This window comes from Calliphora vicina, chromosome 1 (genome assembly GCF_958450345.1).
Source record: "Calliphora vicina chromosome 1, idCalVici1.1, whole genome shotgun sequence".
Lineage (NCBI taxonomy): Eukaryota > Metazoa > Arthropoda > Insecta > Diptera > Calliphoridae > Calliphora > Calliphora vicina.
The window spans coordinates 75,434,554-75,459,333 of NC_088780.1; the positions used below are offsets into that span (position 1 = coordinate 75,434,554).

General features: G+C 34.1%; 1 protein-coding gene across 1 annotated transcript in view; it reads left to right on the top strand.

Annotated features, from left to right (window-relative positions):
- Nucleotides 1–8,178, top strand: part of LOC135963208 (stalled ribosome sensor GCN1) — a 48,222-nt gene extending 40,044 nt beyond the window's left edge. The window contains exon 4 of the mRNA XM_065514975.1: nt 1,259–8,178. Coding sequence (XP_065371047.1) covers nt 1,259–8,101 — 6,843 coding nt within the window. The 3' untranslated portion in view covers nt 8,102–8,178. The remainder of the gene's footprint in view (nt 1–1,258) is intronic.
- Nucleotides 8,179–24,780: the final 16,602 nt, after the last annotated feature.

Sequence of the window (24,780 nt, forward strand, 5' to 3'; positions counted from 1 at the left end):
ATTCGAAAAAATTTTTTTTATCCAAAAAAATGAAAAAACTGAAAAAAAATTTTTGTTCACCTAAAAATATTTAAATTTTTTTATTTTGAAGTATAATTAGGTGAAGGGTATATAAGATTCGGCACAGCCGAATATAGCTCTCTTACTTGTTTTAATATAAAACTTAACCGTTCTAAGTGTTAAAGAAATATTGTCTTTTAAATTTGCTCCTGTAACATCAGTTGATGTCGAAAGAACATTTTCTATATTTAAAAATGTTTTCAGATCCAATAGACAACGATTTTTATTTGAAAATTTAAGTAAATTTTTTTTGGTTAAAAATTATGTAAAAGTTTGTTTTTTAAGAGCATATTTTTTAAATTTTAAGAGCATATTTTAAAGTTTTTACTGCATATTTAAAGCGCCTAAAACGCTTTTTTAGAGCATATTTCCGGTTTCCCTGGTGATGACACTTTAAAAGCAGACACTTTTTTAAGCAAATTCCAACTTAAATTTATTCCATGGACCTTATATTTTCCAAAAACAAAATGTAAAATATGTTCATGGTAATTCAATTCAGAATCGGCTTTCGCTATTTTGATTAATGATTGAAAATTGTAATATTCATATTCAGCATGCAAAAATTAGTAAGAAAACATGTATTGCAACAAGAAATTATTCCAAAAGAAATATTTTAAAATTAATTATTTGAAAAGATAAAGGGTTTTGCATTCGGAAAAAATAAGATAGAGACATAACAAAAATTCAAATAAAACAGCAACAAAAATATGTTCGTTATGAAATTCACACCCTAGATGAGGGCTGTTTTACTGAACATTTTACCATCAAAAAGTAATTTTCGTGAAAATCAAAGATAGAGGGTTTTGAATATAGTCCCTCGATATAACGTTTTTGGCACACATTTTAATTTAAAATTTTATTATTTTTGTTTTTAAACATTTAACACTGTCCTGCTTTGCTGCAAAATATTGCAGATAACAACATTTTCTATAGATAATATTGAGCATAACAATAGAAAATCTTGTGTATAACAATACATTCTATAGAACATTTTGTGTATAATAATATTTCCTATAAAATATCTTGTGTATAACAATATTTTCCATAGAAAATATTAGTAAGGGATACATTGACTTCTTGTAGAACTGCTAAGTCGTTTAAAGTGAATCCCAAAGTTAGAAAAGATTTATTTTTAGATTAACTAATAAAAATTTTGATATAATTTAAACCTAACATTTATCTATTTTTGTATTTTTAGGGAGCTGGAAATCTAAGTTTTAATGCAATTTCTCCATCTCTATTGCCAAATATTATGCCATTAGTATTGGAGTTATTTTCCAAAGCGTTAAATACAGAAGTTCATGAAAAAGTAATATGCTTTACACTGGAAATGTTTAGCTTATGGACAATGAAATATACCAAATCGTCAGATAAAACTATAATAGAAATTTTTAAAAAAGGTGTTGAACTTAAAACAACTACACAACACGTTCGTTTATCATATTTGCAATGGCTGCTGGCGTGTTTTAATAAATGTAATTTAGAAAATGATAGCAACTTAACTGCAATGTTGCTGAAAATATTTGAAAAGGCTCTGCAAAACTCATCGCAAATACCATTAGTGTCAGAAGCAGTTTGCGCCACTTGCTTGTTATTAAAAACTGATGGTGCAGACAAATATGATGCCTTAAATAATTTTTGGAATGTTATACTCGACATAAACAAATCAATATTTTTTACGGAACGCTTTATTAACTCGGCTCCAGCAGAATCTTTATGCTATATTGTTCTCATGGCAGAACGAATATTAACTAAGCATTTCAAATCAATTAAGGGAAATTTGGATACGTTATTTAAGGCATTTGTACAAGCAATTACTTCAACTTCTGAGAAAGTTAGAAGTTGTGTTAATAGTTTGCTGCCAGAATTAATTGATTCGGAGAATGGTGTAATGTTTTCCAAAAACATTGTTTCTGAACTTGGAAAGAAATTAAAATGTATTGATTTGGAATTTGATACGGATGATAACTGTTCGCTTTCTAAATCAATTGTAGAAACAATACGGCTACTCTGTGATATTAAAAACATTGCAAGCGATGATGCGCAATCCTTGGCGTTGCAGTTGTTATTCGTGTGTCATCACCAATTAATAGTATGTGCTGATTCAAAGTTATGGAAGAGAATACTACAAAGACAGCTAAATTTAGAAATATCTCAATTTATTTCTTTAAAATCAGAAAAAATTAAAGATATGATATTGGACAATTTTGAAATGAACAAAACCTATGAAAATGCTGTTGCGACATTATCTTATTTAAGCCCTGATCAATTCTTACCACTTCTAATTTCAAAGGTTACTTTGTATCTAAATGACCCATCGTTAATTAATGTAACAGATGACGAATATTTCACATTTTTAACTCCTGAAGGAGAACTATATGATAAAAGTGTATTACCAAGCAGCAATGATGTATATACTACAGCCGGATTGAAGAGAGAAAACAAAGTTTATAGTTACAAAGAACAAATAGAAGAACTTCAACTTCGAAGAGAGATCGAAGAAAAAAAACGCAAAGAAGGAAAATTAAAACCACCACAATTAACACCAAAACAGAAAGAAGCAATAAAAAATCAAACTGAGAAAGAGCATTTAATAAAAATGCGACTCCAAGAACTAAATTTAAAATTAAAATGTGCAATTAAAATGGTGGAGTCCTCTTGTTTTGGAAATGCTAAACAATGTTCCCTACATTTTTCGAAATTGTTAAGTTCTATTTTAGAAGCGATGAAGTCACCGTTATCCGCTGAACTATTGTGCCAGTTATATTATGAATTGCGAAAAATTTGGTTTGAAGAATCTGAGTTGGGGCTTAAATTGGCTATAACAACAATTCGATTACAATCGCCCCGATGTGATCTTAGTAAAGAATGGATAAAACATGACTTAAAAATTTCAGTTCTTGATACGCTACATATTCTAAAAGAGGTTATAATTGACCAGAATTATACTATGACTACTCCAGCTTTTACATATGTCTTTGAGTTTCTAAAACGATCTTTGATTTCAAAATATGTTTCGGCTGATGATGATTTGATAACTATTGGAATAAAAATAATGGAACAGCATGCACAAACAAGGGGAGAATCCGTTGATGGATGCTTGTCGGATTATAAACACCCGAAATATTTGCCAAGAATGGAAATGTTTAAATTTTTGATTAATCTAATTAGCATTCATTCCGGACGCGTTCAGACACAGGCCGTAGCTGCATTACTGGAAGTGGCAAAATGTAGTTCTGGAGAAGACTTATGTGCTTTATCAACACAAGACGAAATTAATATATTTTTAAATGGTCTAGAAAACGGACAAGAAGTAATCCGAGACGTTGCATTGCGTGTTTTAATAATTTTATCAAAAACTATGTATATAGAAAGTAAAACCAATGTAGATTTTTCTACCCATATTAATCGGCGCCTTTGGATAGCGAAGTTTGATATTTCGAATGTTAATAGGAATATTGCAGAAGATCTTTGGAATAAAGTTCAAATTGATTATCCTTTAACTGACGATTTATTGTCTGATGTAACACATTCCGAAATTTGTATACAGAAAGCAGCATCGGCTTCATTGGTTCCATTGCTAATGCTTGATCGTTCAAGTGCTAAACGTATTTTAAAAAAACTTCTCACTATTTATAATGAAAAACTATCCATGATTCCACCAAAACTAGATGAATTTGACCGCGAGGTAGAACCTGCAATTGATCAGTGGAAACCTCGTAGAGGAATAGCTATAGCAATATCGAAAATTTCCCAGTTCTTCTCAGTGGATGATGTAAATCATGTTATGCAATTTATGGTATCAGTTGGTTTGGGAGATCGCGAAGAAGTTGTACATAAGGAAATGCTAGCTTCTGCTCTTACGATTGTAGATTTACATGGCAAGGATACTATAATTACATTGCTGCCTGTTTTTGAAGATTTCTTGGATAAAGCTCCAAAATCTCAAAGTTATGATAACATAAGACAGGCTGTTGTAATTATAATGGGTTCTTTAGCACGTCACTTGGAAAAAGATGATAAACGAATAGAGCCAATAGTACGAAGATTACTAGCAGCTCTTTCAACACCGTCACAACAGGTTCAGGAAGCAGTAGCAAACTGTCTGCCACATTTGATGCCTTCAGTAAAGGAAGAAGCTCCTGCCATGATAAAACGTCTACTACAATTACTAGTAAAGTCTGAGAAGTACGGCGAGCGTAGGGGTGCAGCATACGGAATAGCTGGAATTGTAAAAGGACTTGGAATATTGTCGTTAAAACAGTTTGATATTATGTCAAAACTCACAACATACATCCAAGAAAAGAAAAATTATAAATCTAGAGAGGGAGCTTTGTTTGCATTCGAAATTCTTTGCACAACACTTGGACGTCTTTTTGAACCCTATATAGTTCACGTACTTCCCCATTTATTACAATGTTTTGGTGATTCTTCGCAGTATGTACGCCAGGCTGCAGACGATACCGCAAAAGTAGTAATGGGAAAGTTATCTGCTCATGGAGTTAAGTTAGTATTACCGTCATTGCTTGAAGCTCTAGACGAAGATTCTTGGCGTACTAAAACTGCATCGGTTGAACTGTTAGGTGCAATGGCTTATTGTGCTCCAAAACAACTTTCTTCTTGCTTACCCTCAATTGTTCCCAAGTTAATAGAAGTTTTAGGGGACTCGCATACTAAAGTACAGGAGGCAGGAGCCGATGCACTTAAAGTAATAGGATCTGTTATAAAAAATCCCGAAATACAGGCAATTGTCCCTGTTTTGTTAAAAGCTTTAGAAGATCCTTCCAAAAATACTTCCACATGTCTACAAAGTCTGTTACAAACAAAATTTGTTCACTTTATAGACGCACCTTCTCTTGCATTAATAATGCCTGTTGTGCAAAGAGCATTTATGGATCGATCTACAGAAACACGAAAAATGGCTGCACAAATTATTGGAAATATGTATTCTTTGACCGATCAAAAAGACCTAACACCTTATCTTCCTAATATTATTCCAGGACTTAAAATGTCACTATTAGATCCCGTCCCTGAGGTTAGAGCAGTATCTGCACGTGCCTTAGGTGCCATGGTAAGAGGAATGGGAGAGTCTTCTTTTGAAGACTTACTTCCATGGCTAATGCAAACTCTTACTTCAGAATCCAGTAGCGTAGATAGAAGTGGCGCAGCTCAAGGTTTATCAGAAGTAGTCGGTGGTCTTGGAGTGGAAAAATTGCATAAACTAATGCCTGAAATCATTGCGACTGCAGAAAGAAGCGACATTGCTCCTCATGTAAAAGACGGATACATAATGATGTTTATTTATATGCCTGGAGCATTTCCACAAGATTTTACACCTTATATTGGTCAAATAATCAACCCAATTCTAAAAGCACTTGCAGATGAAAACGAATATGTCCGCGATACTGCTTTAAAGGCAGGGCAACGTATTGTAAATCTATACGCTGAAACAGCAGTTACTCTTTTATTACCAGAATTAGAAAAGGGATTATTCGATGACAATTGGCGTATCCGCTTTAGTTCAGTTCAATTATTAGGTGATTTGTTATATCGCATATCTGGAGTTTCGGGAAAAATGACAACTGAAACTGCGAGTGAAGACGACAACTTTGGAACTGAGCAATCTCATACAGCTATTATAAGATTCTTGGGTAATGAGAGGCGCAACCGCGTTCTTTCAGGTTTATATATGGGCCGCAGCGATGTATCACTGATGGTTCGTCAAGCAGCTCTCCATGTATGGAAAGTAGTAGTAACCAACACACCCCGAACACTAAGGGAAATTTTACCTACCCTTTTTGGATTATTATTAGGATGTCTAGCAAGCACTAGTTACGACAAACGCCAAGTTGCAGCTAGAACCCTTGGTGATTTAGTTCGAAAGCTCGGCGAAAGAGTTTTACCTGAAATAATACCAATATTGGAACGAGGACTCAATTCCGAACAAGCAGATCAACGCCAAGGTGTTTGTATTGGACTTTCCGAGATAATGGCATCCACTTCTAAAGAAATGGTACTTTCGTTTGTTAACAGTTTAGTTCCTACGGTAAGAAAAGCTTTGTCCGACCCTCTCCCTGAAGTTCGAGAAGCAGCCGCAAAAACATTTGAGTCACTTCATTCTACGGTAGGATCAAGAGCTCTAGATGACATATTACCATCAATGCTAGAAGGATTGTCTGATCCCGATCCAGAAGTTGCAGAAAATACATTAGATGGTTTACGCCAAGTGGTGACAATTAAATCAAGAGTGGTGTTGCCATATTTAGTACCACAGTTAACTGCACCCCCTGTAAACACCAAAGCACTGTCAATTCTTGTATCAGTTGCTGGAGAAGCTCTTACAAAATATTTGCCAAAAATTCTTTTTGCATTATTACAAGCCCTTTCGGATGCACAAGGAACAAATAACGAATCGCAGGAACTAGAATATTGCCAAGTCGTAATTTTGTCGGTATCTGACGAAGTCGGAATTCGAACCATCATGGATACTTTAATGGCTTCTGCAAAGGCCGAAAATGTTTCCACGCGTAAATCATCGGCGAGTTTACTATCAGCGTTTTGTATGCATACACCCGGTGATTATACGCAATACGTGCCGCAGTTGTTGAGATCACTCCTACGACTTATGGCAGAAAATGATCGGGACATATTGCAAAGGTCATGGGATGCTCTTAATGCTGTCATTAAAGGGTTAGATTCATCTCAACAAATAGCACATGTTTCCGATGTTCGCCAAGCTGTACGCTTCGCAGCTAGTGATTCTAAAGAATTAGAACTTCCAGGATTTTGTTTACCTAAAGGAATTGCACCACTATTACCAGTATTTCGAGAAGCTATTTTAAATGGCCTTCCAGAAGAAAAAGAAAATGCAGCGCAAGGTCTAGGCGAAATAATTTCTATTACTAGCGCACAATCTTTACAACCATCTGTTGTTCATATAACAGGTCCACTAATTAGAATTTTAGGTGACCGATTTAATGCTGGAGTAAAAGCAGCAGTTTTAGAAACATTGGCAATACTTCTTCACAAAGTGGGAGTAATGTTAAAACAATTTTTACCGCAACTTCAAACTACATTTTTGAAAGCTTTACATGACCAAAATAGATTGGTTCGTATGAAAGCCGGTCATGCTTTATCTGAGTTAGTAATAATACATACCCGTGCAGATCCGCTTTTTAATGAGATTCACAACAGTATTAAATCTGGAGATGACTCGGGTATTCGAGAGACTATGTTACAAGCTCTTCGCAGTGTAATATCTCCAGCTGGAGATAAAATGTCAGAACCGATAAAAAAACAGATTTGTGGTACATTAATAAGTTTGATTGGTCACCAAGAAGACGTTACACGAAGTGCTGCTGGTGGTTGTCTCGGAGCTTTGCTTAAATATTTAACGCCTGAACAAGTAGATGATATTCTTCATAACCATATATTGATAGAAGATAATGATGATTCCCCTATTAAACATGGTCGTACAATTGTTATATTTGTGGCTCTAAAAGAAAGCGCTGATGTAATATTAAAGTACGATCGCGAAGAAATTATTCTAAAATCTCTTATATCATACATATCATCTGATAAAATTCAGATAGCCAGTAATGGAATACGCGGCGCAACATATTTAATTGAATATTGGATGGCAACAAAGAAGACAGCATCGCCTCAAATTGTTAATGCATTTACACGAGCCATGAATCACAACAGTAATGAAATCAAACAGCTAGTTGCAAAAAGTTGTAATCACATTGCGAAAGTTCTCAATGCAGACCAAATTGCTCCTGACTTAATAAAATACTTAATACCAATGCTTGTAAATGGAACAAAGGAAAAAAATGGTTACGTTAAATCTAATTCTGAAATTGCTTTAATATCTATATTGCGTTTAAGAGACGATGAACAAAATTTCAACAATGTATGCCAAATATTGGATGCAGGTGCCAGAGATTCTTTATGCGAAGTAGTGAGTAAAGTATTACGAAAAGTAGCAATTCAACCTGCTGGGAAAGACGAAGAATTAGATGACACACTTTTAATTTATTAATTTCGTTTAAATATAAAAAACTTATTTAAATTTCTTTAATAAACATGTTTATTGAAATAAATCCACTTTCAAACAAATTATTTTTGAGCTTGTACCAAATGGTAGCAAAGTAAATATAATTTTAAATTACATATTTTTGATAATTTAATATAAATACTTGACAATCTTAAAAATTTTTATAATTATTTATTTTTAAATCTTCAAAAAATCATATGTATATTAATAAAGATTGGAAATCATATAATTTGTTTGATATTACCATGGCAGAATCAACCAGGTACAATTATTAGGGAGAGTTGTCAATATTTACCCCTACAACGTCAAATAAAGCATTTACTCTCACAATGTTTTTGTTTCGTTTTCGCGATGTTTTGCACGTTATATTAAAACCAACACATATTTATTTGAAACAATTTTAATTTGAATTAAATATTTCACGGAAAAAAGTAAATTCTACATAAATTAATTTATTTTTGTTTAGACATTATACGTTATAGGGAATGTATAATTGAGAACATACTTTCCAATAATTGTACATTGCTTGTTCTGCCATGGGTATTACGAATTTGCTATTGTCAAAATGAGTAAAGTGTAAAAAAATATTTCATTTGGTGTTCCAAAATTATAATTTTTCACAAACATTAACAAATTTTAATTTATCATAGTACTTTGCTACCGCTTGATACACCCTCATTGTTATTTTCATACCTAGCTAAAAACCACAGCCTGGCCCACGAAGAAAACTTAAGCGAAAGAAAGTCAGTCACTCACTATCATTAGAAACAGTTGTCCAGTATCTTATGACTTATCGTTCGCTTTGCTTTACGTTTCAAATGTAATTCAAATATAATTAAGTTGCTATATTATTTTGTGATATATCACTGAGAGAGTGATTTATTCGAGAACATTTTAGGTTTGGGGTTGAGAGAAACAGAAAAGAAACAAACACAAACAATCTGGATGAGTGATTTATAATTTATTTTTTTCGTAAAGGTTAGCTTGTGACTTTTATTTGCGAACATGAAAAATAAATCGCAAAAATGCATTTGATGCAAATCAACGCTTAAATATATAAAATTTATCAAAAGATTAATAACAATTTAAAAAAAATTCTCATTTCATTTACTCAGACTTCATACTTATCAAATTATTTTTTATATCACGAATTCCACAGAAAAGTCATCCGTATGGGTAAAAAATCAAATTGTAAAGAGAGAAGAGAAATTATGTTAAATATAATCTGTAGATTTACAACAAATAACGGATTTTTTCCTTCGTTTTCCGTTACTTTCATGGGCGACTAAGTTGTGCTAAAGTATTGCAGTTTTTTTTAGCATAATTTGCAGTAAGTGCGTGCTTTCGTTATTACAGAAAGTGAAAAAAATGTTTTCCCAAAAATTTGTTTATAAATTGCTTATATTTATATATAATACATAGGAATAAATATTGTTACGAAATTGTACTTGAATTCAAATATATGTTGAAGTTATGTTTTTGATAATTGTATTGTACTTGTTTAAACAAAACTTATGTTTGTTATTATGATCAAATAGCTTTTGATATTGTAATATTTTTTAAATCAAATATTTTTCACTTCAATAAAAACTCTGCTTACAATAGGTTATGTGCCCAGAAGTCTTAGAAATTTAAAATAAAAATTGAAAGAAATTTTTTTTAAATATTGAAAAATAATTGTGTGTGAATAATAAGATAAATTATTCAAGACTCAAGAAATTTGAAGACGCAAGATAATTCAAGACACAAGAAAACTCAAGATCAAGACTCAAGAAATGGAATTTTGTAAAAACATCAAGCAACTATCTGGTGAGACCAATTGGCCTATATGGAAGAGAAAGGTTAGAGACCTTTTTGAATTTTATGAAGGTGCAATAGATGTGGTTGAGAATAAGCTCGATAAGCCACAGCCCCTTGAAGGTCAGTCAACGGAAGCTCAACTAAGAGAACACAAAAAACAATGTGAGTTTTATAGAAAAGCCAATTGCTATGCAAAAAGCATCATCACAAGCACAATTAGTGATGAAATTTATCAAAAAGTGATTGATAAGGAAAGTGCTTTTGAAATGTGGGAAGCTTTGAAACAACAATTCGAGGCAACATCGAATGACCAATTATTTAAGATGTGTACTGAACTTTTTTCATTTCAATGGAATAATAAAGAAGATGTTTCAACACATATTTCAAAATTAAAGAATTTGTTTAATGAAATAAATAACGGTTTGACATTGAAAAGGGAAAATGCGTTGCCAGATTTGTTATTAGTGTGCAAAATTCTGTATGTTTTACCCAGTTCATTTGAGATGTTTAAATCATGTTGGATGATGCTTACCCGAGACGGAGATAAGACACTTGATGAATTAATAATGCAGTTGTGCCTTTTCGAAAGGAATTTGAATAAGAGTGAAACTGACGGTGATAATGAAGAAGCTTTGATGGTAAACCAAAGAAAGGAGTTCAATCGTAAAAAGAATTTCAAGACACATAATAAGAAAGAGGACATTTGTCAGAAAGGACACTGGTTGAAAGAATGTCGCAAATGGAATTCAGATGGAAGACCAAGTAAGTTTCAAAAAGAAAAAGTTGAACATTCCAACGTGGTTCTCCAATCTCTATCAGAAGAAGTAAATTCGGTGACTTCTAAAGTGGATTGGTGGGTAGATAATGGTGCTACGAAACATGTGACACATTCATCGGAATTTTTCATTGAATATGAAACCTTCAAGGAACCACGCTCTATTCAAGCTGCTGGTAAAGAAACCCTTAATTCTGTTGGAAAAGGTACTATAGAGTTTTTATCGAAAATTAACAACAATAAGGAAATCAAGATTAAATTGGAAGATGTTTGGTATGTTCCGGGAATTACAAGGAACCTTTTTTCGGTTTTGGCAGCACATGATAAAAGTTCTTCAAGAGAATTCAAATCGTTTCCGCAAAAATGTTATTTTAAAGTAAATAATGAAGTAGTTTTAACTGGAAAACGTGAAGTAGGCGGATCGCTGTACAAAACAAGTATTATTCCAATAACAACAAATGAAGTGAACATGGCTCTTGATAAAAGTTCGATCTTACAATTATACCACGAAAGATGGGGACACCAAAATAAGCAACATGTGATGAATAAAATACAAAAAGAATTTGGTGTTAAAGTTAAATATAATAACGACGTATGTGAATCATGTGTATATGGGAAATCGTGCAGGTTACCATTTGGAAGACGTGAGACAGCAACAACTCCTGGTGAACTTATTTCTACTGATGTCTGTGGTCCCTTCCCTCCTTCATTTAAAGGATACCGATACATGGTGGTATATAAAGATGATTATACAAAGTACAGGTATGGATATATTATAAGAAATAAATCTGATGTGAAGGATACCCTATTAGAAATGCTAGCTAATGCAAAAAGTCAGGTCCACTCTATTAAAACAGTTCTCAGTGATAATGGTGGAGAGTTTATTAGTAATGATATAAAGAACATTTTCAAAGTTAATGGTATTAATCACAAACTAACTGCTCCATACACCCCTCAACAGAATGGTAAGGCCGAGAGAGAAAATAGGACAATCGTAGAGATGGCGCGAACATTTAAATATTCGAACAAGAATGTTAAGTTTCCTGATAGTCTGTGGGCTGAATTTGTGAAGTCAGCTATTTATATTCTAAATCGAACAGGAAAGAGTTCTGTCAAAGATATTAGTCCATTTGAACTTTGGCATGGAAAGAAACCTAGAATAAGTCATCTCAGAATTATCGGATCATCATGTTTCATTCATATACCGAGTCAAAAACGTAAGAAGTTAGATAAGAAAGCAATTAAAGGTTTTCTTGTTGGTTATGATGGAGATGAAAGATATCGAGTGTACATTAAAGATAAAAACAGTGTTGAACTGTCGAGAGATGTTAAGTTCTTGGAAAGCGTTACAGATTGCAGCAAATATTTGGACAAAGATAAACATAAGACTAAAACAAAGAACAAAAATAATGATAAAATAAATAATAAAAATAATGATAAATCTATAACTGTAAATATAAAAGAAAACAACGAAGAAGAATTATACGATAGTGAAAGTGATTGTGAAGACTTCGAAGGTTTTGAGGATGCGCAGCAAGATGCCGAAGCGCAAACAGAAAATGAAACCCTAAGTGAACAAACAGAAGATGAAACCCTAAGTATGGAAAGTAGTAGTGAATATGCGGTGCAAGATGCCGAACCGCGAAGCAGTAAACGTTTACGAGAAGGTGAAGAAGATTCCGAGAATGATGAGCCTATCACAAAGCGGTTGCGTAATCGTACAGTTATCATTGATAATATAAATCATGATATTGTACTTACATCGATGGAATATGTAAACAAAATCCAAACTCCTAGTACATACAAAGAAGCTACTGAAAGCGATCAGAAAGAGAATTGAAAAAAAGCCATGATTGCCGAAATGAATTCGCTCAAAGAAAACCAGACTTGGGAACTAACAGAATTACCAAATGGTTACAAAGCTCTTCCTGGAAAATGGGTGTATAAAATCAAAACAAATCCAGACGGTACGATTGATAAGTATAAAGCCAGGTTGGTGATAAAAGGTTTTAACCAAAAGAAGGGTGTCGACTACGATCAAACATTTAGTCCAGTGGCAAGGATGTCCACTATTCGTTCAATTTTAAGTATTGCCGCAACCGAGGGTTTACACTTAGCCCAATTTGATGTGTCTACAGCATTCTTGTATGGTGAGTTAGAAGAAAACATATTTATGAAGCAGCCAGAAGGATTTAATGATGGAACGAATCGAGTATGCCATTTAAAGAGAAGCTTATACGGACTAAAACAAGCTCCAAGATGCTGGAATAAACGAATTGGAAATTATATTAAACAACTTGGATTTAAAAATAGTTCAGCTGACACCTGTTTGTACGTAAGGGAGAAGAATGGAAATAAAATAATACTTGCGTTGTACGTAGATGATGGTTTGATAGCAGCTTCTAATATGAATGAATTAAATGATGTTATGAAAGAAATGAAAAAAGAATTCAAAATTGTTAACAAGGACGCATCATATTTTCTTGGATTAGAGATAGAAAAGAAGGAAGAATATATTAAGATTCATCAAAAAGCATTTGCCAAGAAAATATTAAGTAAATTTAACTTTTCTGAATGTCGTCCTGTCACTACGCCAATGGAGAAAGTTTCTATTACAAATGACAAAGAAAAAGATAAAGAGAATATTGAATTTCCATATAGACAAGCAGTTGGTGCTTTGATGTACCTAATGTTGGGAACTAGGCTAGACCTGGCATATAGTGTTGGTTATTTGTCAAGGTCTTTAGTGAATCCAACTAAAGAAGATGTGCAACGTGTGAAGCGTGTATTTAGATACATAGCTGGAACCTTAGATGTTGGCATTGTTTATAATAAAAAAGGACCTAAGTCACTAGAATGTTTCAGTGATGCTGATTTTGGCGGATGTATTACTACTGGTCGGTCAACATCTGGTGTTGTGGTGGCGTATGCAGGTGGTGCCATATCATGGTTAAGTCAGAGGCAGGCAATGGTATCAACATCTACTACCGAAGCTGAAATAGTTGCTGCTAACGAAGCTGCAAAGGAACTAGTTTGGTTGTCAAGGCTTTTTAAAGAAGTAATAAATTTTAGTCAAATACCTTGTATTCAAATTGACAATACTGCAGCAATTCGTTTGGCACAAAACCCTGAGTTTCATAAACGTACGAAACACATAGCTATTAAACATTTCTTTATTCGAGAGATGGTTACTGATGGTTATTTATCGGTGCAGCAAGTGTCAACAGAAGAGCAAGCAGCCGATATTTTAACAAAGCCGTTATCAAAAATTCGATTGAAATTTTTATGTGATCGTTTAAACATTAAATAATTATTTAAAAACAAGGGGAAGTGTTGAAGTTATGTTTTTGATAATTGTATTGTACTTGTTTAAACAAAACTTATGTTTGTTATTATGATCAAATAGTTTTTGATATTGTAATATTTTTTAAATCAAATATTTTTCACTTCAATAAAAACTCTGCTTACAATAATATAACGATTTTAAGGGCCGATTTAAAACTAGCATAATGCTTTCAAATAACAGTGCTGTAATTGCAAACTGTAACATGTCTGTGGGCATTATTGAATGGAGGCTTTCAGTTGACCATTGATCGTGGGTTGGCAACACTGTTTGAATTCGAATATTCAGTTAAAGAACATTGTAGAAAGTACACCACAGATGGCTTATGATCTGGAATATTCGAACTTTGACAGTTAAAGAGCAATCTAGAGTGCAGATGGCAGTGTTATAAATAGTGGCAGAGGTTGCAGTCGTGAGTGAGTTTATCAGAGACGCTTTTCGAATAAACATCATCTGAGTGCCTTAAAGTGTGTTGTGTTTTTCAAGTAAATTTGTGTACATTATAAATTGTGTCTGTAATTCTGAGAATTTATAAACCTGTATAAAAAACATTGAGTGGCTATTTAATTCTGTGGTTGTTGTACATTTAAAATAAATAAAGAGTTGTTACAATTTTTAAACTACTAAACGGCTTTTATTTGTAATCAAAAGTATCCGGTTTATTTAAAGGAAATAAACTAACGTTTTGAAAAGGTTAAAACGTAACAATATCAACGAAATTTCAAGATAAATGAAGTTTAATATAAGAAATAATGTAACATGTGCGTTACGAAATTGATATATGTTTCAATACAGCCTCTGATATTAGAATTTCTTTCCCGGAAAATGGTATTATGTGTGGGTTTTGAGACGGTTTGAGATTAAAAACTTTTTGATATTATATATCCATTAAAAAAAATTCACGCGTTTCGCACATGTTTTTTTTTTTCAATACATACAACTTGTTGCGTCTGGACACAAAATAAGACTCATTCAATTGCAATTTTGAAGATATTTTGATAAAATTTGGTACATATAATTTTTTCTGCCCAAGAACGAAGCCTATTGAAACTGGCTGAAATCGGTCCATTTTTTCACCTAGCCCCCATACAAATGTCCTCGGAAATTGGACTTTATCGGTCATAAATATTTAATTTATGTAGGTATCTACACATATACAAAAATCATGTCACCTACTTTTATGATGATCGGTCCATAATTAGTCGTAGCTCCCATATAAGGCCCGCTTCCGAAAATCACTTCAACGAGCATAAATCTCTTAAAAATGTTGGAATACAAATAAAATTCAACAGGAATAACTTTCACTCGGGCTTGACCGACCATACTTTCTTGCTTCTTTTGTATTGCATTTTATTTTTAGCATGTTCGAAACAACCAAGTATGTATTATAAAAGTACGATGTAATTGTGCGTGACAAATGTAACATGTTCGTGACGATGATAAAAGTTAAAAAATATGAATATAAATATATTTTTCCAGATAACATAATTATTTATATGTATAATCTAGGATAGCTTCTTATAGCTGTAAAAAAATATGAAAATTCTATCTGAAGTAATTTCGCAGAAATTTTTAATTGAAACTGTCATTCAATTTTAAAGAAGTAAATTTTGTAGCGCGTGCGTATGATACATTTTGTTTTATACCAACGAAATTAGAAAACCGATTAATAAATCCTTTACACATTTTGTAAAGAGTATAAAATTGAATAATAAAAATGACAAATCTGCTTTAACAAAAAATGACAAATCTGCTTTAACAAAATCAGTTGCAATTATTCGCACGCTGTAACAGTGCGTGACATGGAATTCATGATATAATTTGTTAAAAATTTCTAATAATATGTTATTGTATGTAAATAAAAGAGAAAGTAACAGTTATTAAGAACAAGAACAAATGAATTGTTTATCTCACACCAAACCATTAAAAAACAACAAAAACGAATAAAGGTCATACCAAACCATTTAAATATAAATCATTTTATAAAGTTTTTTCAGTGATTTATTTTTATCACCAAAATATAAATCACAATTTGGGTTTTTTGGTATATGGACGAGTTATTTTCGATCTCTGTTTGAAAACCATTATTTTTTTTTGTAAATACAAAATTCTATAAATAACTCTACTAAAGAATATAAAGGATTTCTTTTGGGGCATCTCGAACAAAAATAAGTACTTTTTCTAGTAGCAAAATAAGTAGTCTTTTTGTCAAATTCTACTTATTTTTCTACCACAAACCATTAAGTATGATTGAAAATATATGAAATTATGTTATTTATTAATATTTTAGCTAATACATTAATGTATGTACTAAATGTATATGGGGGATTTCATGTCAAGTGAACCAATATTGTTATACATATTCTCATAGTTTTAAATCGATCGCACAAGGAAATAACATTGTGAATAGAAATACAAAAAATATATATATGTATACAAAGATAAGTTTTTTTTATACCCTTCACCTTCGTGAGAAGGGTATATATAAGTTTGTCATTCCGTTTGTAATTTCTACATTTTTCATTTCCGACCCTATAAAGTATATATATTCTGGATCCTTATAGATAGCGGAGTCGATTAAGCCATGTCCGCCTGTCTGTCTGTCCGCCTGTCTGTTGAAATCAATTATCTGAAGGCCCCAGATATCTCCGGGATCCAAATCTTCAACAATTCTGTCAGACATACTTTCGAGAATTTTGCTATTTAAAATCAGCAAAATCCGTCCATAAATAACGGAGATATGAGCAAAAATCCGAGACAACCTCTGAAAATTTCATCAAAAAACACAATGTATTGCATGCTTTGACAAAAAAGCAAAAGCATTGTTGTCGTTTTTTATACAACTAAACGTTTGTTTGGTTGTGTGTTGGTTTTTTTGACAAAAAAGCAACAAAACGTATGCTTGGATGTGCATGCTTTGCGTATTTTGTTTTTTTTTTGTGTTTTGTTTCTGTTATGTATTAATCTGGCATCTTTGTTATGTTATATTTGAGTTGCAATAATCTGGTAACCTGTATAAAGATAATCAACTGTCATAGTATTCTGTAACTTATATTTTATTGTAAAGCAAGGCGTATTAACAAGGTGAGTGCGTCCCGGCAACAAATACAACAATGCAAAAACAACAGGCAATTTGTTTTTGTTAAAATGTACGGTAAATGTCAAAATCAGGGCGAATTAAAATATTACTATGTTATTTACAATAACAAATGTAAACATAAACAAAGTTTGACATATAGTGTACATAAAACCACAGCGAATTAAGAAACAGCTGATTTTATGCACTCACCTTGTTAATACGCCTTGTTGTAAAGAGTTCTATTGAATATTAAGGATCATTAATTAACAATAAAGATATTGCTTTTTCAATACATAAAAGTGGTGTCAGAAGTGGGATAGCGCAAGATGCCGCTGGATTCAGACGATTTGAAGATTATTACTGAAATATTTGCAAATGCGTTAAGGCAGTCTGCCACACAAACTGCGCAGGTGGCAGCGGCAAGTATTTCGCAACGAGATGCAACAGTAAGAACAGCAACACCACTCTCTATATCGGCTTACAAGGCAAGTGATGCTACGTCCGTCGATGATTATTTTACTCGGTGCGAGTGGGCATTTAAGTTGAGTCGAATCCCGGAAGCTGAATACAGGGACTACATTTTAGTACATATGGGTTCTGAGCTCAACAATGCACTTAAAACGCTGATAAGCCCTAAGGTACCAAAAAGACTATCATTTGTTGAAATCAGGACGACATTGGTAAACCATTTCGACAAGAAGAAGAATCAATATGCTGAAAGCATAAGGTTTCGGCACGTCATTCAAGAAAAGGATGAAACATTGTCCAACTTTGTATTGCGCCTTAGACAAGCAGCCACACATTGCAAATACGGGGAGTTTTTGGACAGAATGCTGACCGAACAACTTCTCTTTGGCCTAGAGTCGCGTAGTACTTGTGATCAGATAATTGCGAAGGAGCCGGGAAATTTTAACGCCGCCTATGAAATAGCTCAACGGCTGGAGGCATCACATATGTCTTCCATAGAAATGAAGAATGCGGCGGGTGGCTCAGTTCCTTTATTAGAGTCAACGTTCAAAGTAGGCTACGATGCGACAAGAATTAGGAATACACCGAAGTACAATACTGCTCATGCATCTATCAAGGAAAACGTAAAGGGTACCAAACTGATCGTCCTAATTGTTACGGTTGTGGTGGAGATCATGCCCGAACTATTTGTAAGTTCCGTAATGCCATATGTTATCTATGCGGTAAAACCGGTCATATTGCAAAGGTATGCAAATCGAAAACTGCACAAATCTCAGAGGTGCATACAGAAGGTGACAGTGATGTGATTCAACGGTTAAATAAGGTTGGTACAAAAAAGGAATCGAGTAGACATTTGATCGGAATGGAAATAAATGGTGGTAAAGTGAACATGGAATTGGACACGGGTGCTCCTTGTGGTTGTAGAGATTAATGAGTATGAGTCTACAGTGGTATAATGAGTATGGCAACGTTGAAATCGTGTACTGGCAAGTATAAGTTACTGACAACGGATAGAAAATTCACGAGTTATTCTGGTCATAGAATTGATTGCATTGGACGTGTAGTGGTGAACGTGAAAGTGGGCGCTACAACCCGCAGACTTAATTTGTACATTGTTGACGGTAATTTTGATTCGTTGTTCGGCAGAGAGTGGATTTCTCAGTTTGTTGGGGAGATTGATTTTGTGAAATTATTTTCTACATCAGAACCGGTTGAGGCAATCAAAATGGATTCTCCTAGTTTATCGCCCCACGAATCTCAGATACTAGGACAAGTGCTAGCTGAATTTGAGGAAATTTTTAGTGATACTGCCGGTAAGTTAAATTTTCCACCTATTAAACTACATTTGAAACAGGATGCTGAACCCGTATTTGCCAAAGCCAGGGAGATACCATTTGCTCTTCCCTTAGAGCAAATGGTATGCTCTTGAGATTGATAGGAAAATAAAATCGGGTTTTTACAAAAGGTTCGACTTTTCGGAATGGGCTTCAACGACCCATGTCGTTTCAAAGAAGGATGGTCGAATTCGTATAACTGGCAATTATAAACCGACTGTCAATCCTAGAATTATTGTAGACGAACACCCAATTCCAAAACCGGAACATCTCTTTAATAAAATGAATGGAGCAAAACTTTTCTGTCATCTTGATATAACATATGCGTATTCCCACTTGCAGATTGACGATGAGTTAGCACATGCCCTAACACTAAACACTCCCACTCATGGCTTGATTCGACCCACCCGCGCTGTATATGGTGCTGCTAATATACCAGCAATAGGTTTTGCAAGATATTCCAAACGTATGCAATTTTTTTGATGAGATATTAATTTATGCCGACAATTTTGATAATTTGTTATCGGGTTTTAAAACGACTCTTACGCGTTTGATGGATAAAGGGTTAACGCTGAATCGTTCTAAATGCGTATTTGCTGCAACTGCCGTAGAATTTCTAGGTCACAGAATTGATACTGACGGAATCCATAAATCCGATAGGCACGTGGAAGCGGTAAGAGATGCACCTAAACCTACGAGTCATGGTGAACTACAGCTGTTTTTGGGAAAAGCCACATATTATGGTTCATTAATACCCGATCTGTCTACGCGTAGCAGACCACTTCATGACATGCTTTTGAGAAAACCGTTCCAGTGGACAAAAGAGGGTGAGCAGTCGTACAGGGACATTAAGAATGCACTCATTTCACCACAAGTATTAATGCCATACAAACCGGAATTACCACTACTCCTTGCTACGGATGCCAGCAAAACGGGTTTAGGTGCCGTGTTATCTCACCGCATGCAGGATGGCCGGGAGAGACCCATAGCTTATGCTAGTCGTACTTTAACGGCCACTGAACGTAAATACCCACAGATTGATAAAGAGGCTCTTGCTATTGTATGGGCCGTACGGAAGTTCTTTCTCTACTTATATGCTCGTCATTTTACTCTTATCACAGACCACAAACCACTTACTCAAATTTTGGATCCATATAAGTCCCTTCCTGTTTTGTGTATTAGCCGTATGGCTAATTATGCCGACTTCTTATGATATTCTGATGTTATGTTTAAAACAAGTTCGAAGTTCTGCTTCAGTTCAGTTCGGACGTGTTTATTTTTACTCCGAGTTAACTCGTTATTTTAATGTATCTATAGGAAAATAAATATAAATATCACCTGTTTATTATTTAAGCGAAAGGACGCTTTTATTTTAATAATATTATTAAATAAAAAAATAAAAACAACAACTAAAAGACAAATAAGTAAAAAAAAATTCTTTATATTTGTTTCTTTTTTTGAACCTTTTTTGTGCATTGACTATTAAATAAAGATCAAGAGTGTTAACGAAAGTAATTACAAATACTCTTAAATGAGTCTCTTCAACAAAAACAGTGAGCGAAGGTTAAGTGTAAACGGCAGAAATGCATACGTTACAGTTAATGTAGACGAAAAAAATATAAACAAAACAAACAGAAGAATAGATGACAACTTGTTTTTAACCGCCAAACATGTTAACCGCGCATTGACAACAACTAATGATTGTCAAAAAAAAGAAAATTCAATTCAATCAGAAAATAAAAATATTTTATCTATGCCTGAAAGTATGCTAGCTATATCAGCTTCAGATACGAAATCCACCACACTAACTACAAATAAAATTAACCCATTAAGCGGCGCAATACCCAAGATTAGTCAACCATTAAATAATGATAATAAATCCCAAATACAGGTTGGAATGGGCCGGTATATTACAGTACTAAAACGGGCACGAAGTCCCAAGTCCTCGAAAGCGGCACCCTTGGCCAAATTATATAAGGATAGTGAACCTGATAGACTAAACAATGAAAATCGTTTTTCTATTCTGGAATGTGAAACTAATGAACCAGTAAATAAAATCCACTCTACAAAACCACCCCCCATTTACTTGAGAGAAAATAATTCGAATCCACTGGTTCAGAGCCTGATCTCATTAATAGGAGAGAACTCTTTTTACGTAATCCCAATCAAGAAAGGCACGATTCATGAAACTAAAATACAGGTCAATAGTGAAAACGATTATAGAAAGGTTGTAACATATTTTGAAACTCAAAAGAAAAGTTTTTACACTTATCAGCTGAAAGGAAGCAAGGGTCTACAAGTTGTAATAAAGGGTATTGACTGTAATGTTGAACCACTCGAAATAAAGCAAAGCTTAGAAGATAAAGGCTATAAGACAAAAAATGTGATAAATATTAGAAATCGCGAAAAAAAATACCCCAACCACTCTTCCGTGTTGAACTTGAACCCGGTGACATAAACCTGAAAAAAAAATTAAACACATCCCATATATAACCTGAAGTACTTATTGCATCGTAAAATTACGGTAGAAGAACCACACAAACGATTTGGCCCCGTCCAATGTATGAATTGCCAAGAATATGGACACACCAAGGCATATTGCAAATTGCCACCAGTATTTGTCATTTGCGGGGAGTTGCATAACACATCCCAATGTAACAAATCTAAAGATGATCCTAAAATAAAAAAATGCAGCAATTGCGGAGGTAACCACACAGCAAACTACAGGGGTTGTCCTGTCTACACAATTGTTAAAAAATCACAAAGCCAGAAACCAAAGATTTTCCCCGCTCAGCCATTAAATAACATCAATTTGAACTACCCCCCGTTGCAACAGACATATGACAACAAAGTAACATATGCAAATGTACTTAGAAACAACCAAACTCAGCCGCAAGTCCGTCAACCCCAAAACGAAAATATGAACCCAGAGGTAAGAGAGCAAATGCCAATTTTCAATTTTACCCGACTAGAATCTACAATAGAAACTCTTGTGCAATCGGTAAATAACTTTACAAACTCAATGAGTAACATGATGCAAGAAATGCTTAAGATGCAATCAATGTTATTGCAGGCTGTGCTTAACAGACCATGAACTGCCTAAGAATATGTTTTTGGAATGCAAACGGCATACGCCAACACAAAAACGAACTCGAATATTTTTTAAGAAACCAACAAATTGATGTAATGCTGGTTTCTGAAACTCATTTGACGTCCAGAAGTTCCTTTCGAATAAATGGATATGTAATATATGACACCAAAGATCCCAGAGGTAGAGCATGCGGAGGCTCGGCAATTTTAATAAAAGCTCGAATAAAACACTACTTAATGTGTGATTTTTGCGAAGATTATCTTCAAGCTACTACAATCTGTCTTGAAGATTTTCATCGAAACTTAGTGATTTCATCGATATACTCACCCCCAAGATTCTCAATTACAGAAAGTCAATATAATAGATTTTTTAAATCACTAGGCCCCCGTTTCCTGGCTGCTGGCGATTATAATGCTAAGCACACATTCTGGGGATCACGACTGATTACCCCTAAAGGTCGTGTTTTGTTCGACTCCATTTCTAAAATGGGTTTGCATGTGCTTTCGAGCGGCCAACCTACTTACTGGCCTACTGATACCGGATGTTATTGATTTTAGCGTGATGAAAAATATCCCTAGAGAAATGATTCAAATTGAATCCTCGCTGGAACTATCTTCAGATCACTCACCCACTATTATTACTTTATTGAGCCCCCTAGAAATTGTATCCCCGACTGGTAATTTAGCGACACAAGAATAAATTGGCTCAAATATAAAAAATACCTCAGTACACATTGCTCGGAAAACATACCGCTAAGAACACCAGAAAACATCGATCACTCTCTTATCAATTTCGATAAAAATCTCAAACTGGCTGCTCAACATGCTACCCAAACCCCCCGACAAATCAGATATAATAGAATTAATTCTGCAGATGTCGAGCGGCTCTTAAATGAAAAAAGAAGATTTCGAAGAGAGTGGCAATTGCACAGATCCCCCCAACTAAAATCGAAGCTTAAAGATTGTATAAAAAGATTAAAAAAGCTCTTGGAATTTCGAAAAATGGAATCATTGAATAAATATTTAGAAAGCCTGGACGCAACCCCGCAATCGGATTACTCATTATGGCGAGCAACAAAAAATCTTAAAAGACCCGTTATATGTAAGTCCCCCTTGCGAAATTCAAGTGGTGGTTGGGCAAGAAATGATACTGAAAAAGGGAATCTGTTTGTTAATCATTACACCGAACACATCAAACGAAGCAATTGAGTTGCCACCTGTTGCACCCTATTTTGGAGCAGCCGTACCCCTACGTTTTGAGATTCGAGAGATCGAAAATGCTATTGCTGATTTAAATCCCAAGAAAGCGCCTGGTATGGACAAGATCAGCAACAAGATGCTTATGGAGCTACCCCGGATAGCAATAAAAATAATTCTTTTTATTTTTAATGCTATATTACGTCTTGAATATTATCCTCCAGAATGGAAGGTTTCACTGGTTACCATGATACCCAAGCCGGGAAAATATCACACAAAAGTAGAATCATACAGACCCATCAGCCTATTGTCTAATATATCAAAGCTATTTGAGAAGATACTTATGAACAAGTTGTACCCGATGTTAACTGAAAACAATTGTATTCCGAATCATCAATTTGGATTTAGAAGAAAACACAGTACTATCGAACAAACCCATAGACTTGTAAATATGGTGAGAAAAGCGTTTGAAGAAAAGAAATACTGTTCTGCACTCTTCATCGACATCTCTCAAGCGTTTGATAAGGTATGGCATGCTGGATTAATATACAAATTGAGTCAAAATTTACCGGCAAACACACATAAGCTGTTGGAAAGCTATTTAACTGGTCGAACATTTAAGGTTAAAGAGGGAAACTTTTTAAGTACTGCACAACCCATTGAAGCTGGAGTCCCCCAAGGCAGTATCCTGGGACCTTTTTTATATTTGATGTATTCGTCTGATATGCCAACTAACAATCGCACTCATACATCAACATTTGCTGATGATACTGCTATTCTAAGCATTCATGAAAACCCTCAAGAAGCGTCTCGTTACTTACAAAACCACATATTTGAATTAGAAAAATGGTTAAAACAATGGAAAATTAAAGTCAACGAGCAAAAATGTACACACATTACATTTACATTGCGTAGAGAATCATGCCCCCCTATTCATATCAATAACCAAACAATAATTCAACAATCGGAAGTGAAATACCTCGGAATACATCTCGATCGTCGCCTTACATGGAAAAGTCATATAGATGCAAAGTTGACTCAAATGAAATTGAAATCAATTCAAATTAACTGGCTTATTGGCAGAAACTCCACGCTTAGTTTAGATTGTAAACTTCTACTTTATAACATGATCATAAAACCGATATGGTGTTATGGCATACAGTTATGGGGCACGGCCTCAGCGTCAAATGTAGAAAAGATCCAAAGACGCCAAAACAAGTTTCTAAGAATGATCACAGTTGCCCCCTGGTATATCAAAAACGCGAATATACACAAAGATCTAAACGTGCCCATTGTAAAAACTGAAATCTCGAAAAACGTACAAAAATATTTAAAAAAACTTGAAGTTCACCCAAACCCACTGGCCCGCAACATATTAGATAACCGTGGCCACACTCGATTAAGAAGGAGGGACACAGCAGACCTAATCTAAACAGCAGACCACAGCAGACCAAAACAACCATGAACACAAAATTTGTTCGTCCGGCATAAGATTTGAACCACTTATTGTTAGTTCATTAAATAATGAAGATACAATAAATAAATGATGAAAAAAAAAAAATGTTTAAAACAACGAAG